Source organism: Merops nubicus, unplaced genomic scaffold, assembly GCF_000691845.1.
Source record: "Merops nubicus isolate BGI_N331 unplaced genomic scaffold, ASM69184v1 scaffold4511, whole genome shotgun sequence".
NCBI classification, from domain to species: domain Eukaryota; kingdom Metazoa; phylum Chordata; class Aves; order Coraciiformes; family Meropidae; genus Merops; species Merops nubicus.
This window is the reverse complement of record NW_008587458.1, coordinates 383-18,352: the sequence shown is the minus strand read 5'-3', so window position 1 is coordinate 18,352 and position 17,970 is coordinate 383. Positions and strand designations below refer to the sequence as shown.

The window sequence follows — 17,970 nt, the reverse complement described above, 5'->3', positions numbered from 1 at the left end:
GCCCCGCGGCCGCCGCGCCCCGGCGCTGCCTCCTCAGGTGGCCACGAGGGGACCAGTCCCAGAAACCGTCCGGCCGGGCCGCTCCGGAGCCAGGCAAACGCCTTCCACCAGGAGAGCACCACGAGAAGAGGGTCAACAGTCAGCTTTCAGTTTATCTAAGGAATTATCAATTTTGGTCAAAGTCTTTTTGATTCGCAGGGCTGTTAGTCTCGCCGATGGGTTTTGATACCAACATTCTTTCATCAGCTTGGCAAGAGATGTTAACGTCTGGGAAAAGAGTGGAAAAAGCCATAAAATACACAGGTAAGTACATAAACCACCAGCCAAGAAAGCACTACACTGGGCTCAGCACTACACTGGGCTCAGCACTACACTGGGCTCAGCACTAACACAGGAACGTTTCGTTCCCTTATTAATGCTCCACTCTCAGGTTCTACAGAGAGTTTATTGCTATCTAGCAAACATACAGCTCTCAAGTGCTGAAAAACAGCCCAAGCTTGGTAACTTGGCTAGACCCAGAGAATGCCTGGGCAGTGGGCTGCTGGAGTGACAAGTTAGGTCACTTCAATGGAGTTTGGAGTTGTTTCTGATCATGAACACACTGTACAGAGGCTCTCTCCAGTGAAGGGAGCCTGATTCTCTGCCCCTGAGTCCAGCAGCTTGAAGCAGCCATGATCTGCAGCTGGCTCCTCTGTGTGGCAGCACAGCCCAAACCTCCGAGGGCACCTCTTGGCCTTGCTGGCCCCCACCACCTGGCAGAGTCAACCCGACCTCCACAGCTTCAGCAACAAGGAACAACCACCTGGAGTGCAGACTGGCTGTGACAAAGAAAAATAAACTTCTGCAGTAGCTTTTGAAAGAGAACAACAGTCCCTTATCCTGTAGGCAGGAGGAAGACCAAAACTGTCCTCAATCTGCACACTTAAAAGCCACAGGATGTCCTACACAGGCTACCTGCCCCTTCAAGAAGCCTCCCCTTGGGGAGAGAAGAGCAGCTTTAAAATATTTCCTGTTAAATCATGCTACTGAAAGGCCAATCTGTGAATAGCTCAGACTTTGGTCATAAAGAAGTTTTGCCTCCTGTTGAGATGGAACCTCCTGGGTTCCAGTTTGTGCCCATTGCCCCTTGTCCTGTCACTGGGCACCACTGAAAATTAAATTATTATTCAGTTTTCTCATTAGCCAATCTGTGAATAGCTCAGACTTTGGTCATAAAGAAGTTTTGCCTCCTGTTGAGATGGAACCTCCTGGGTTCCAGTTTGTGCCCATTGCCCCTTGTCCTGTCACTGAGCACCACTGAAAATTATTATTCAGTGTTCTCATTATGTTTTCTTCCTGCTCCAACATCCAGGTCCACACCAGCATGCTGCTGAAATCCATAGAGGTAACACTCCTGACAAGTGGCACTGAGATAATTTCCATTTCAGGTGGTAACTGCAGTAACTTTCGTGACTATTTCAAAAGGTGAAAGCTCTGCTCACAGGCACAGCCACTTACAGGGTCTGAGAACCATCTGTTGGGAATGTTCGGCCTTTGCTGATCTACACAGACCACCTTCCTCATGTCTTCAAAGCTGGGATCGTTGGGAACCAAGTCATAGAACGGTGGCTTGTAGTCCTCCACAATACCTGGTGAGACACAGAAGGGAGAGGCAGCCTTTAGCAGCTGGGTCAGTGAACAGCATTTCCCCACACAACGGGAGCACTGAGCACAAACCCTTCTAAGAGTTCAGGCCACCTGCCAAGCAGCACTCAGCAGCAGAGCAGCACCTGCTAGCCAGCACACAGGCAGCGTGAGCCACCCAGCATGGGGTGAGCTGCCCCAGCTCCACAGAACTACAGCTGCTCTACAGGCGCCTGAGCCGAAACGCCGAGAAACAAATTCACCTGCCACAAGGCACCTTTTGCAGAGCATGGAGGTTCACTGGCCCTCCTCGGAGCTGCATTCACCACACGACTCTCCAGGGCTGCCCTTCAGTCTTGACACTCCTCCCACTGCCTCCCAGAACACAGGATAAAGGTGTCCCGAGAGCCGAGGAACCGACCAACCCCCTCGTGTGCCCAGTGTCCCTAGTGAGGCCGTGCCTGGTTCCAGGCACATCAGGTGCACTACACACACACATGCACTTGTAAAGCAAGAGAGCGAGACATCCAACATTCCACAAGGGGCAACCAGCCTCCAAATCCACACTGTGGCAGGACAGATTACAGATGAACTCCTCAAAATTCAAGACTGACAACAAAACCAAAAAGCTCATATATGAAGTTTTGTCACTGTGTAGCCAACTGCCATGTTCAAACAGACAATACAAGGGTGATGGAGCAGTGGAGCAGCTGCCCACAGAGGTTGCAGAGTTTCCTTCTCTGGAGAGATTCCAAACCTGCCTGGATGTGACCCTGGGCACCCTGCTGTGGGTGAGCTGCTGGAGCAGTGGGGTTGGATGAGATGATCTCCAGGGGTCCCTTCCAAACCCATCCATTTGTGACTCTGAAATACCCTACACGGTGCCCACATGTCAGCATGTGCCCCTATGAGCACTGCTGGTCCCACAGCCACGAGCAGGGTCCCTCCTATTGCACAGCAAACGAATCAAACCCTGCTCAGCCAGCCCATCGTGTTAATGGGGACTGGCACACAGACTGCTGGGACAGTGTGCAGAACAGAAAACTGCACCAAAAGCAATGAAGTTACAGCTTAAATTCTCAAGGCAGTCACACTGATGTGAACTGCAACCTAGAGTCTCCAAATACTGGGCAACAAGCAGGTCTTCACAACGGCCTATGACGTACTTTTGCCAACCCGCAGAGTACATCAGAAGAGAAATGAGCACCTCATGTTCAGCAGACTCTCCTCCTGCCTGACTAGCCACCCACCCTTTGCCCACATCACCACCACGCTGGGGTCCAGCTGCCGGACGCGCCCGTGCCAGAGCAGCAGCCAGGCCCTGGGCTGCACACCTCCCCCAGGACTCACCGTTGCTAACCATGCGCCTAGCTACCTCCCAGAGGACCAGCCCAAAGGCCCAGATGTCGACCCTCTTGTAGGAGTCGAAGCAGTCTGCCTGGATGGTCTCGTCCAGGACCTCTGGAGCCATGTAGCGCTTGGTGCCCACCCGGGGATTGTTCCCCACGTCCAGCTGGTTCGTGCTTTGGGAGTGCATAACTGCAAGGCCTGGAGGACAGAAAAGTAAACACTGTTAAGTCCCTTTTGAAACTACAGCAGCATAAGTTTAAGTGACATGTCAGCAGTGACACCCATCACAGCTTCTTAGAAAGGAGCCGAGTCCAACTGTCCAAAGGCCAACTGGGTCAGCTCCAAACTGGCTACAAAAAACAGCCACCGTGTCCGTAGACTTAGACCAGTTATCTCCTCAGGGCTGACCGTGAAGGATGTTATTGCACTGTTGCAAAACACTGTCATTAAGTGTTTTGCAGCCACTGGATGTCACCAGCGCTCTAGGCACGTATACACAGAAGGCCAAGCATCTGTTACTTAGAAAAAAACAGTTGTACACAGCATTCAAATTTATTTATAGAACTTTTGGGTAGGTGGCTGTATCCGAACTGTGGGGAAGAGAGAAGGAAAACAATGCATGAAGGATATACACAAGTTAAAAAATAGAGCTGGGAAATAAAAAACACTGTATTTGCAGCAGCTTGAAGAATAAACATCCTCAAGCTGATCTAAAATGAGTCAGCCAAAACCACTCTACCTGGTTTCAACTAATTACCAAACATTTAAGCAAAGGAACATTATGTGAGGCACTAAATTACTGTAAATTTGGAAACACACAGAGCACTCGTTTTGCCATGGTAAACAGAGCACACTGCAAATTGAACAGCACCAGGCGCATGACATCACTAAGCAATACAAAAGATGACACAAACTCTCCCTAATTTCCTCATCAAATCTTGGAAGAATGACATATACTATTGATTTACTTAATGTGAGCTTATTTTAGATAAAAAGATTTTTAACTCAGTCCCACAAAAAAATAACCTATCACCAGATCAATTTTTCTTCCTTTCCAAAAACAACCCAGTCTGTACTTGAACATAACAACTTGGCCAAGACTTTGGTACGATTTAAATGCACTGCAAGTAATTGCAAGCTGCTAAGAAAGTGCCTATGGCACCTCTAGAAAGATGCCACCTACTAACCCCTCGACTGCTGAGAAGGTAATTCAGAGAGCCTGCTCTCCAGAGGAAAGTATGTATTGGCACATGTCTACATACACACACACATATATATATATAGAAGGCATGTAACTACAGGCACACATTTATGTATTTGTTTAGATTAATATTATACAATTTGTATGGGTTACAATATTGAAAAAAATCCCAGTCCAACCAGCCAAGAAAATAAACCCCCACAAAAAACTTGCACACTGGAAACAAAGGTCGGAAAACAGATTTCCTGGCAAACTCTGAAGACATCAAGACTTGGGAGAACACTGATAAAAATCGTAATACTCCGTCCAAATTGGGCAAAACAGATTGAGCAGATTGACAGGTCAAAGGTCTAAGGCTGAGGGATGCGAGTCGGCGCCCTGCAGTCAGAGCTGGGCAAGTGTTGCAATGGGGCCAGGGGACAGCAGTGGGGGCCGGGGGCTGTCCCCACGGCAGCTGCTGTGGGAGTGCCAGGACACAGACTGCCCCACTGCAGCTTCCTGGCACCCCAGCAGAGCTCGGGGCACGGGCAGCTCAAGGGTGGATAAGTGCTTGCCACAGAAGCTCTCTCTTTAAAATAGCAATTCAGAAAAAAAGTGGGGAAAAGGGACAGAAGGGAGAGGGGGGAGAAAGATAGAAAAGTGGGGGAAAGAAAGAGAGAGGAAAAAGAAAACTGAAAAAAAAAAGCAAAAGCTTGAGTGGGAGCCCAGCTGCTGCAGCAGTGTGCCCAGGATGCCCACAGCCCGGGTGGCACGTGCAGGCAGCACAGCACTGCAGCCCTGGGACTGGGGTGGGTGCCAGGGGCAGCCCCAGGGACAGCCCCATGCAGGGCTGGGCAGCAGCACCAGCCTGCTCCCGGGGACAGGGGAGGGCTGGCCTTCCTCCCCCCTCTGCTGTTTTCCCCTGGCTCCGCTGGCCACCACGGCTTCTTGCTCTTGAGTGGTGTATGTGTTGAAACAGGAGGAAAAAAATCAGAAGCTATACAGACAAAAAGGACTCAAATATGTGCCAAAGGCAGCAAACCCCCTGGCAACTCTCCTTTACGGATAAGGAGCAAACAAAGAACAGGTCAGATACAAGCCTGAGGATTTCACATTTTAAAAAAGAGCTATTTGCCACCATCCAAACTATCGGGGAAGTGTTTATTGCTGTGCTCTCTCACAAAATCTCTCAAACTTCTGAAGCCTCTAGATTAATAACAGATATCACTTGACTAGTGTGATGTCAGTCAACGCTGGTATCTGCTGCCTCCTCTTCCACATGATGGACAAATTCGAGCAAGACTTTAAATACATTTGATGGACAAGTTTATTTAAAAGCTAATCTCTGAAGTTTTGGATTTTCAATTTACTGCTCCTTTTGTCACTTGCTGTTCCCTCTGCACATTCAGATAGGCCCAGGTGTGTGGCTTGCACATTGCCCTGGGTGCATCTCATGTCCCTCAGGCAAAAGTGGCAGGAACTATGTAGTAGAAATACTAAGGAAAAAAATTCCAATCTTCCAATACACTTTTCATCCAGCCCATGACTCCCCAAAGCTATCGTTCTACTACTATTTTGGCCCTTGTCTTCAGAAGAAATGGAAAAAATATTGTCAGGCACAGCCCTGGGGCATGTGAACAAGCCACAGAGCTGCAACTGCTTCTCAGCATCCTACCAACTCGAAGTCTAAAGCCAGCTGGTCATGAAGAACCCAGTTTGGGGTTTGCTGAATTGTCTGGCAAGAGCCTCGAGCTGGATGGACCCATGGAGCCTGGGACAGCAGGTGTGTGGTTCTCAGACTGTCAGTGGAAGGACGTTTGTTAGATTGGAAATGAGCTCAAGGCTAGCAACTGCTGCCTTCTGGGATCCATGAGTGGACTTTAACAATGAAAACCCAAAAAAGAGTCCAAAACATCAGACCTGTGGTAACAGGGCTCTCCACAGCAGAGGGACATTCGCAGGTTCCAAGTGCCACCTAGTGGCTGCTGCCATCCTTCAGGGCAACATCACACCCTGGGAAGGCGATTTTAAGGCTACTTCAAGACTCGTATGGCTGGAGTTACCCGATGTATTTGCCTTCCGCAGGAAGGCACTCCGTGCCGCAGCATGGAAACGGACTCACCCAGATCTGCTATGCAGCACTGTCCATTTTTCTTCACGAGGATGTTTTTGCTCTTCAGGTCCCTGTGAGAAATGGCAGGTTTCCCTTGGGTTCCAAAGATCTCAATGTGCAAATGTGCAAGACCACTGGCTATGGACAGGACGATGCGCAGGCAGCTGACGGTGTCCAGGGTGGTGAGCTGCAGGTAGTCATACAGAGACCCCATCTCGTGGTAGTGGGTAATTAACCACAACTGGGTACTGGAGTTTCTGGAAGTCATATCAGATGCAATAAAACCTAGAAAGACAGGAAGAAGAAAAAATTACAGAGCTCCTTTAATGGTTGGACTCAGTCTTAAAGGTCTTTTCCAACTGAAATTATTCTATGATTCAATGGATTCAAGACGCCCCCAAGAAACAAATCAATACTGAAGACCCCTCCTGGAATTTAAAACTGCTTGATTAAAACTTTTCCATGATTGTACTGCACTGAGAACAGACTGCAGGGGCTGGAAAAAGAGCTGACATTCTGGAACTCTAACTCAAGTCCATTCACAAGAATGCATTTATCTGTTTTGTCAGTCAGACCAAACAACTGCTTGTGAGCACCATATACTTAAAACCCATCATTTGTATTTTTCTCCCTTCACTTGAAGAGCTTAGGGGTGGGGAAGTTCCCAGTTAAAAACTGATGCAGGCTGTAGCACATCTGCTGCTGTCCACCCAACAGGATCACACTGGAAAGCAGCAATGCACCTCAGGTAGACAAGTAACACCCTTAAGGACAACAAGCAGCCAGTGCAGGCTGCTGAGAAAAGGGTTAGAGGTGTCTGACATACACATCAGACCCCAGCAAACACTCTGCTGTGCTAGCCTCACCCTTACAGCCAAGCTCAGCCTCTTCAGAGCACCTCCAACAAACAACCTTGGGCTGTCAGAAGCTTGCTGTGCCCACAGGACATGTCACCCCCCCAGCCAAGCACAGATTGGAGAACACACCCCACTGCAGCAGGCACCTGCTCCCCAACCATCTGAGCTTGGTTAAAAGGCCACAGGGGGATTGCTGCTGCCTGACCAATTATCAGACCTACGGGACTGCTCAAACTGCTGTAGGCTCCAAAGGCCTCATCTTAACTGCTCACTGTCTCACAACAGAGCCATGGGAGAGGACCCTGCCCCTCTGCCAGCTCTGGGAGCCCCCCCTGCAGTGCTGGGGCAGCTCTGGAGTCCTCAGCCCAGCAGAGCCAGGGAGCTGCTGGAGCGGGGCCAGAGGAGCCCCAGCAATGCCCCGAGGGGGGAACCCCTCTGCTGGGAGCCCAGCAGGAGAGAGTTGGGCTGGGGCAGCTGAGAGGAGAAGGCTCCAGCTGGGGAGACCTTCTTGCAATATTTCAATACCTAAAGGGGGCCTACAAGAAAGGTGGGGACAGACTTCTGATCAGTGCCTTTTGTAACAGGACAAGGGGTGATAGTTTTAAACTAAAGAGGGAGACCTGGACTAGAGAGAAGGAAGAAATTCTTCACTATGAGGGTGGTGAGCCCCTGGCCCAGTTTGCCCTGAGAGGTGGCTGGTTCCCCAATTCCTGGAAACATACCAGCTGACATTGAATCTGCTCTAGCTGCAGACATCCCTACTCACTGCAAGGGGGTTGGACTAGATGACCTTGGAAGGTGCCTTCCAACCCAAAACATTCTGTGATTCAATGATATAAAAAATGGCAGATGGGCAAGGACAGTGTGGCAGCACTACAAGGTAAGCATAGCAAAACCCAAAGAACAACAATGCTACTACTCCAAACACTAAACAGTTCAACTGCTGTGCAGCTTCCTTCCACGGGGAAGCACAGCAGAGCACCTTTATGCATCATGGCTGTATTTCACAATATTTTCTACAAAGAAAATTGTTTTTCTACAGAGAAAAAATTTCTAAACTCATGAACCTGAAGAACTAGATGATCTTTAAGGTCTCTTCAAACCCAAAACATCCTAGGATTCTATAAAAAAAATTTGGTGCCTTAAAACTGAACCCAAAATTCAGGAGTAGCTCCCTTCCTGACGTCTCTGAATTTGTTATGTAGCAGCACACTGTTGACCTCAACGGCTTCAGCTGGGAAGCAACACAAGATTTATTCCCAAGTTAGAGGAACAAATGATGTTTATTAAAAGCCCACATATGACATTTGTCAGGAAGAACACCCACTGCTTTCTCTCCTGAAGTCACATTTCCACACAATGTGACACTTCTGTAATCTGTGATATTGTTTAATATCGCATCTAAAAAAATTCTATAAAATAGCCAACAAATTTGACAGTTATCAAGAAAGACTAAACACAGACAGAGGAACATGGGAAACGTGTAATGTAATTGCAGCAAGTTACTTGCTCTCCCGGGAAGGAAAGTTCAATAATTCACATTTTAGGAGGCCACCAAATTATTTTTATAGTAACAAAGGAACTGCTTCAGGAAACATTAGACAAATGTGTAGCAGGGAATAGCTTTAGAGCCAAGGAATATTCTCTGACAAGAAACAAGACGAAGCTGCCCAAGTAAAACTGATGGAAGACAGACAAATAGTGGGTGAGGTAATGTCAGCACTCATAAAACATGCTGCAGCTCTTATCTGCAAAGGTGGCACACCACTGGAAGAAGGTTATGACTGCCAGGAATCAAAAGGGCTGCTTCAACTTCAGCCATGGCTCACAACCCAAAAAGCCACTAAGCTCTCAGAAGAGAGCAGACAAGGTACAAGAGATGCAGAAAACTCAAAATCATCATTCTTGCATATTTACAGGGAAGAGAGATACATCACAAAGGGGCAACTGTAGTTGAGGTTCAAACACCAAAGGAGCTTAGGCTGTCCCTGAGCAGAACAGTTCAATGGAAAATAATGCAGTTGTACTGCACTTCACTCAGGCACAAGGACAAGCATTCAAATATTCAGATCTCACTATAAACTCCTGCCCAGTTTCTCCCCCTTCTTTTGTCCCAGGTGAGCTGAGGTTACAAGAAAGCAGATCCCCCAGAACTCCCCACCTCACCCCCCTGCAGCACTCCCTTGGCTGCCCTGCAACGCCAGCAGCGAGGTCGAGTTCTCAGCACGTGGGCTGGTGGCACCTCCACTCTTCCCTGCACGCTCTGCTGCCAAACATCCATTCACCTGCTTGACTGCTTCTTGCTAGCCTGTTGCAGGAGGACAAGGATTCATGGTTGCTACCACACTTTTTCCAGTTGAGACTCGGGTTCCAGCATCCTCCTGGCAAGTCTCCCCCTTAAAATTTCCCTTCAACTATTTACTGCAAAGACAAGAACCTAACCTCAAGGACTGAAGATACCTGGGAAAGATGAACTGTCCTGTTAACTCTCCTCTGTGCACCAGGACACATCAGTATGGTTGCCCCACTTACCTAAAATATTTTCATGCCGCAGCAATACAGTGTTGTACAATTCGGTTTCCCTGAACCAAGATTTTTCATCTCTAGAAGAGAAGATCTTCACAGCAACATTTTCTCCTTGCCACTGACCCCTCCAAACTTCTCCATAACGTCCCTTTCCTGGTAGGGGAAAAAACACAGTAAAAGCTGTCAATGAGCAGTCTTCGCAGGGCAGGCTCAGCTGAAGGGTCACAGCCCAAACCCCTCACTGATGGAGTGTGATCACTCCCGGGTGGGCATTTCAGCCCTTCACAGCAGTGCTGCACTGCCCTTTGGCCCCAGCACGCTCTGGGGGTGCAGAGCTGTGGCCTGGAGCTCAGCTCCCAGCCGCGGGAGCGCCCGTGGGTCCGTGGGCAGGAAGGACACTAACGCTGGGGCACAGCCTGGACATCTGCCACATCTCCAGCCCTGGCAACAACAGCGTCAGCACAGCCAGGCACAATGCAGAGTGATGGGGGAAAAAACAAAACCACCAGGCCAACACAAAAAACCACCACCACCCTGCAAGACAGAAACCCAACCACTACAGAAAACCCAACCTCCCCCAAAGCCACCCCCATCCCGTGGCAATCAGGACATGCCTAACACCTTGCTGGGTTAAAACCCCTAGTGGCCTACAGCAAGGTGTTAAACTGTTCTGAGATCAAATCACTAGAGCAGCAGCATCACACATGTTTAAAAGAGTCTTTTTTCCCCTATTAGAACCAATCACCATCGTGCCTTCCTCAGCTCTCCAGTGCCAGTACAGCATCTGGGCTCAATGTCACTGCCTCGGGTTATCTCTGACCCAAAATGCTTCCTAAAATTACTAAATTCAAATTTAAAACCTAATGTCCCAGGAGAATTTTAGGGAAGAATTACTAGAAAGATGCTTTCTTTAAAGCAACAGTACATCACTGCCTGCACTTTGCGTGATGCTTCAACTCCATATCTCAAATCCAGCTGATCCTTTTCTATTTCTGAAGCTTTCTAATTAGACATTTGGTCACTAAATGGTGGGGGTTTTTTTCCATTTGACAGCTTCAAAGTTCAAATTGATCTTGATTTTCTAGAAATATAGTTTACGCAGCTTACAAAGTATCACAGGAGCCTAATTCGTATTTTCTAGCATCACCTAACTGAAGCTTAAATTTTTCAATCAGAAAGCACCGATGGTATTTGCCCCTTTCTTCTGAAGAGATCTGAAAGGGACTTTTGACTTCTTCACTTCACTTGCCAAAACTAAACGTGTTGTCTAAGGTGAATCCTGAGAAGTTCTGTGTATTTTATGAGCCACTGAGGACAAGCAGGGGGTGAGGATGGGAGATGAGCTTTCTCCGGGTGTTACGAGACCGGGCACTAGAGGAGCAGGAGTTGCACTAACCCACACACTCCACAAGCGTGATCTGCCGAGCCACTGTCCTCTGCACCAGGAAAGGGAGTCCAGAACCACTGCCCGACGTGCAGGAATGGTCCAGTAAGTCCTGTCCAAAAGGAAAGGCAGAAGTTATGAGACACGAAGGGCACTCCCCCTGCGTGCACAGCACAGCCCCTCCCAGGGCAGGCCCAGCGCTCACTGCCGCCTCACGGCTCGGGCGATGCCACTCGGCCCCTCAGGATCAGGACACCCCACTGCCATCGTTGTGAGCCTGGGCAGAGAACACCCCTCACGGGATTCTACCACGTGAATCACATCCCAAGCACAGAGGAACTCTGTGGGTTCTCTGGCAGAGCCGCGACCACTGCGGCACAACCGCGTCCTGCCGGGAGTTCCACAAACACCACAACAAAGAGCAGAGAACAAAAGCACCACCTCCATCTCAGGCTTCTTATTCTGTCTCTACCTTGCATTTGGCATTGCAGCATCATTTTGTTTAATAAATACATGTTTAAAATAAATACATTTTGCAGCATCATTTTGTTTAATAAATACCTCATTTTGTTTATCAACAAAATAACAAAATTTACTGCCTGGAAGCTCACTCCTAGCCTATGAGCTCTCCTCTGCAGCAAATTCCAGCCTCTTCTCCACTTCTTCCCTCAGCCTATGCTTTCTCTATTCTGTATGGGTCACCTACTTCAAACAGATTCAACTTCCCCCTCCCCAAAGTTTTCTAAGTTTTGCAATAATCTGAGCTGCCTCAAAAATAAATAAATATACTTTCTCTGATTTCTATACTTAAAACCTTCATCCCTATACAGTTAGCAGAAAGAAAGGCAGCATTTCCTTCTGACCATTCCTGCAGACTCTTCCCACCCTTCCAGTCCCTAGAGAGATGACTAGAGGGGCACAGGAACACAACTGTGTTTTCACCATGCAAAGCTAAGGCTGTTCCCCAGCAGTCTGGGGTACCAGAGATTCTCGACAGCTATTCTACAAACCCCACAAATAAATGTCTATTTCAAAGAGATATTCAGAACTTTGATCTTTTTTATTACTACAAACAGCTGAAAGTTTGTAACTGAAATGGGCAGACAGAGAAAGCCAACACATTCCTGTGACAGAACCTGCTTTTTCACTTCACTCCATGGCCTGCACACCATCCCTGCTCAGCTGCCCACTCTGTCTGAAGCAGTCTGGGAAGGGGAGCCAGTTTTGCTGAAAAAACCTACAGAGAAGTGTCTTCTTGGTCAGTGTGAGCTGAGCATCAAGGTGACAGCCCACAGCTGTAACAGCCTCAGCTGTCCCTGAGCAGGAGGAAGCTGCTGCAGAAACCTTCACTGCCATGCTCCTCCTGCCTGCCCCACTTTGCTCTTGAGAGAGGGAACACTGGTGAACTGCTGGTTAACCATACCCAGAGCTGGCTGGACACCCTGCTGTACCCCCCGACCCTCCCGACACCACCCCGGGCAGAGCAGGTACCCGAGAGGTTCTGCATCACACCCATCAGGCTTGCACACATGCCCTGAAAGCCACGTGGCACTTCAAAGCCACGAGACACCTCTGGCTGAGCCATCACGTCCCAAACACAAGTGCTAAGAGTGAATAGAGTAAGTGAGGGGAAAACAGAAACCAGATCACCCACTACTTGGCTGTTACGGAGGCCCCCCGGCCAGGAACACCCCACACACGTCCTGTCCAGCTCCACGGGGCTCCACAGGCACCCACGGGCTGGGGTGTCTACCAGCAGATCTTCTGAACCACGAGCTCGTGAAGGGGCTGCAGTCAGGGCACCTGCAGAACAGCCAGAAGCACATCTGGCTCCACAGGGATTTCTCTGGTCGAGTTCAAGTGCCTGCCTCAAATTAGAACTTCTTTAAAAGACAACATCTGAATGATTTAGTGTAAGTCTCCCTCCCTAAAGCAGCTGAACCTCAGCAGTGGTTCTGTCCCTCAAGGAAAAACAAGCCACCCTGTGGCAGATAAGTCATGGGAACTTTTGGTCCCAACTCTTCCAAGTTTAGTACAGTTACTTATAATTGAGAACAGCTTTAGAACAAACAAGGTGACAGGAGTATTACCTGTATCACCTGCATTGGACATGCCATTGAGAACTCCAGGAAATTTTCCAGAAGTCTTTCTTAGAAGCTCTTACCAGTTTCTGGTATTTTTAGTGCATGGAAACTGGACTTTAAACTGCAAGATTCTAAAAAAAAAAATCATGAACAAGATCCTAATTAAACACTACAATCCTATTAGCCTTTTAAAGTGCTAATACCCAGCCACTTTTACAGCAAGTACTTCTGTACTAGTTCAGAGCATTAGTAACTGTATCACTGGATTTTAAGCACAAGCATAATCAACCGTCTCGTATTTCCAGTAAAGTGCACTGCTGGGCTTTAACAAGATCCCATGAAATCTCATTTCTCCTAACAATTTTTTAATGAGTGCTCAAGGAAAAGATAATCTAAGAATGACAGGAGACTGCCATTTTGCTTTCTAACACAAACTGAGAGCTCATTTTCCTGCCTGCTTGTATCAGTGGGAAAGGAAAAAAAAAGGGCCTTATCTGGAGTGACTGTAAAAACAAGATTTGAAGAGGCCAGGGCTCTTTCCATTCCCCATTAGGAAGCTTAGGGCTTTAGGCATTTGCTATACTATGGAGACTAATCCTAAATGTAAACTAATCTAATGTGTAACAAAACCAGCAATTTAAAGCACACAATGGAGAAGAAAACTCTGGAATTTATAACAGATCTACTGTTTATACGAGCATTTAGAAACAAGGAGCTACCATTTTTTTTTGTCACCAGCACTCCAGAGGCACTGCTGTCCTAAAGCTAAGAGGGCCTGACAGTGGAGGACAAACCAGCTCCATCAGCTGGAGCCTTCAGGCCTAGCAACTTACCCAATTTCTTTTAAAAGAATTCCGATTTATTCTTCTGGGGTTTTATCACTGTTTCCTAGTAACATTAAACGACCTGAAGTGCAAAAGGTTTGCAAATGGAATGGAAATGGTCTTGCACTGATAAGAGATAAGAGCTGGTAAAAGCTGGAAGTCAAGCCTTAACAGATAGCCAGCTGCACACAGGCCCCTCTCCTGGTGAACACAGCAAAGCTGGCTGTTTTAAAGCAGTAACACAGAATTAAGCTTTGGGGGCTAAAGAAAGCCAAAAGCATCAAAACCCCCCAAACTGAGCATTTACAAATGTAGTTTATATAGGGCCAAGCTGAGGCAAAACAGCCTCAGCAGTTTGCACCACGCTTGCTCCTGCAGGTACAGGATGCACGTGGAGATTGAGCTCTAAGAGGGAAGCAATTTCCATGCTCCACCTTTCCAAGGAATCCAAGCCTGTGATCAGAGTGGCCACCCTCGGGTCCCTGGAGACCAGCATCACCTCTGCCTGCACCCAGAGGCAACGCCCAGCAGAGGGACAGCCAGAGTGCTGGCACAGGGAAGGCTCCCGGGCACTGGGATGCTGAATTGGATACAGGGATACTCTCCTCTAACACCCTCCCAGCCTCCAGACACGTTCAGCTAAGGGGCTTCCTCAGCCTAAATTTTTAAAATTCTGGTTTTGATGTCCTTACCAAAATACAGGCTCTTCATCCCATTGTTCACTGAATGGACACAAAACTGTAGCACCTAAAAAAATCATTGGGCAAGGAGTTCCACTGGTCCAGTTACCACCGTGCTAAGAACCACCTTCCTTGGTTTTATCCCTGCTCTTACTAATTTTGATGCCTTCCACCATTATCAGACTGCCCAAGGCAAGCAACTGACTCCTTTCCACCTTCCCCTGTCCCACGCCACGTTGCCTCTCCATCCCCCAAGCCCTTAGGAGAACCAGGCTCACCTTCCTGGCTGAAGCACAGGGTTACTCACTCCTCCCACACAGCCCCTCTGAATAAAGCATATGGGGGTATCCACGTGACCAGGAGTCTGGTTACTCCTTTTTGACCTACTCTTCCTTAAAGAAGGCTTTCCCCTGCTCCCCTGGTACCCCTCACTGGCCATCTCAAACCCTGAAAACTCTACACTTTCACACTACCTTGTGAATGAAAGGGTTTTCCAGTGACTCTTCCAGCTCTTATTCACAGCTCTATTTTATAGATACATCTCTGCCTCAGAACAAAGGGATGTAAGAAACAGTTTCCTGCTCCCCAAAAGAGGTCTCTTTTTTTGAGTGGTCCCACAGATCTCTCTTTTAATCAATTCCCACAGCTGGGCATGCAAAGGATTTGTCAACTTGGAGGTGAGGATATTTTTTGGACACTGTCAGAACTGCTCCCCTAGGGAGTGGTAACCAACACTTTCTGAGGAAGAAATCGAAGGTTATTCCCCACTTAAAGAAATACCCCTTTCAGTTGCTCTCACCTACAAAGAGAGATTGCGCAAAACATGGAAAGAAAACATTCAATGTACTTAGAAGCATGTTATTAAAATTTGAGGTTTGGACCTTCTTTTAGCCACTTTTCAACCCTGCAGTGAAGGCACATTATGGCAGGAAAATGCCAAAATGCAAAATGTTTTCTAGGTTCTTAATGCTGAAGAGACTTTATCTCAGAAATCATACAATCATTTAGGCTGGAAAGGACATTAAAGATCATCAAGTCCAACCATTCCCCATCCCTGCCAGGTCCCCACTGCCCTGTGTCCCTCACCCCACATCTCCACGGCTTGGAAACCCCTCCAGGGGTGGGGACTCCACCACTGCCCTGGGCAGCCTGGCACAGCCCTGCCAGGGAAGAAATTGTTTGCAACCTCCAACCTCAACCTCCCCTGGGACAACTTGAGGCCTTTTCCTCTTGTCCTGTCCCTTGTAGCAGAGCCCGACCCCCCCCTGGCTCCAGGCTCCTGTCAGGAGCTGTGCAGAGCCAGAAGGTCTCCCCTGAGCCTCCTTTGCTCCAGGCTCAGCACCCCCAGCTCCCTCAGCTGCTCCTCACCACACTTGGGCTCTAGGCCCTAAGAAGAGAAATTTTCTCTGCTTTGCACTGGTTTCAGAAACACACTCAGGTTGCCTCTGGGGCCTCACCTGCCCAGTTTTGATAAAGCCTGGGAAAGCTGCTGGGGACACTTGTTTTCTGGCCTCAAGTAAAAGGGTAAGATACATTAAGTCTTTAAAAGACAAGCACTTCCCTTTGTGATTTTACTTTCCAGAGACTGCATGAACAAGAACATATTTTACAAACTGTATTTTGAGTAAGCAGTTGTCATTTCTTGAAATTCCTACTGCTCTTCTGTCAGCAAAATGTCACTAATTTCCTAGGCTCCCAAAAGCCCTTATGCTGAGCTCATGGAAGTCAGATTTGAACTTTTTAGGAGTTAAAAATGTCAGTGTTTTCTCTTCCACTAGCATCACACCTTTCTAACCTTTTGGGCTGTCTTTTGTATATCAAAGAGACAGCACTTATTTTTACACCTTTCACATCACTTCAGGCTGCACAACAACCAGGTACACTCCATTTTGCTGTTTAGACATTGGTTCTAGGAACACGAACAGCTCGACTCCAGCCTACAGCAGTTCTCCAGATAAAGGATCTAGCCTTGCAAAGGCTGCCTTCTGGTTAGATTGCATTTACACTGTGGCTTTGGGAGCACAGGAAAGTCCCCACAGAAGTCCTGACTCTAAGTGGCACCCCCTGGCAGCAAAAGGTCCCACGGCTGGGGTCTGGAAGGGGAGCAGCTCAGAGGGATTGCCCCGGGTTACGTACGGCCAAGGTGCTGTCCCCCACGTTGGATGCAATGAGTCCCTCGATCGTCCCGTACTCCGCGTCCCTGGAGTTCAGCCTCTCCATGTGGCTCTTCTGGATCCTCCGGATGATCAGCACAGCCACCGCAGAGAAAACTATCAAGACTATCACAGGAGCCAGTATAACAATGATTAGTGTTTCCATGCTGTAACCTGCAGCTTCTCCTTGATAGGTTTGTCCTGAGAAAGGAGAGGGGGAATAAAATACAATAAACTTGCAGATTCCAAAAGAATCGTCTCACTCCCATCCCATCAGAGGAAACCCAAAACTTTTGTCTCTCTCTCAGAACTCCCCATTTGTAAGTTAGTCTCTCACCTTTAGAAGAAGGCAGCTGTGCAGTGATATTCATGTTGCAGAGGTATCCTTGGCAGCACTCCACAGCCTGGTCAGGAGATGGAGGTGTTTTGCAGGTCATTTTCCCTTGTTCGTAGACTTGGAAGCAGCCTTTCTGGTAAACCTTAGCACCATCATTAATGCTCAGGGAAGCAAAACACTGCTGACCTTGGCAACGATCTCCATTCCCACAGGACATGCCCTCACACACACACTCGTAGTGGACTGTATGTAGCTTTGATTCATCATCTGTGAAAGGCAAAAGTTGAGGAAAAAACAGGATCGTGTTCTTAATAGTGTCAGTTGAGAGATAATGAAATCATTATAAAATAAAACCTTCTGTTTAAGGGGAATATATTACTTGCAGCTAGTGCTCAAGAACCACCAAGTAGGAGCTAATGATACTAATTTAGCTATTTCAGCAAGACAAAGATATGAGCTCCAACCATCAAAGGCATACCAGTCATATCTGCCCGCTCCCAGTACTCAGATGTGGAGGGTTCAGTGACATTCTGCATCACCCCTCACACACACACAGGGCTGAGGGTGTACAGCTCGGGAGGGTCATCTACACAGGGCAAAACCTCACAAACCACAAATTTAGAACAGATTTGCTAAACCACATTATATTTCTGTATGGAAATATAGAACTGAGTTACTCTCAAGCATTCTGAAATGACCTGAAGGAAACCGAACTAAGGCCATTGAAAGGTGCAGCAGCTGCAGAGGATTCAGCAGGTCTCACCCGCTGGCTGGCACAGGGAATCCAGGCTGACCTCCCCAGGAGGAGAGAGGAGCCTCCAGGGGGCCAGGGAAGGGGCACCGAGCTGCTGCTGCTCCC

The 17,970-nt window shown here is 48.1% G+C and overlaps 1 protein-coding gene across 1 annotated transcript; it reads right to left on the bottom strand.

Annotated features, from left to right (window-relative positions):
* Nucleotides 1-24: 24 nt before the first annotated feature.
* ACVR1 (activin A receptor, type I) lies at nt 25-17,647 on the bottom strand. Its single transcript, XM_008948911.1, has 9 exons — nt 17,590-17,647; nt 17,112-17,378; nt 16,758-16,975; nt 11,046-11,145; nt 9,656-9,802; nt 6,276-6,551; nt 2,974-3,171; nt 1,498-1,628; nt 25-267 (listed from the first exon to the last, which is right to left on the bottom strand). The coding sequence occupies exons 1-9, from the start codon at nt 17,645-17,647 to the stop codon at nt 133-135; spliced, it is 1,530 nt and encodes a 509-aa protein (XP_008947159.1). The 3' UTR covers nt 25-132.
* Between the last annotated feature and the right edge of the window lie 323 nt (nt 17,648-17,970).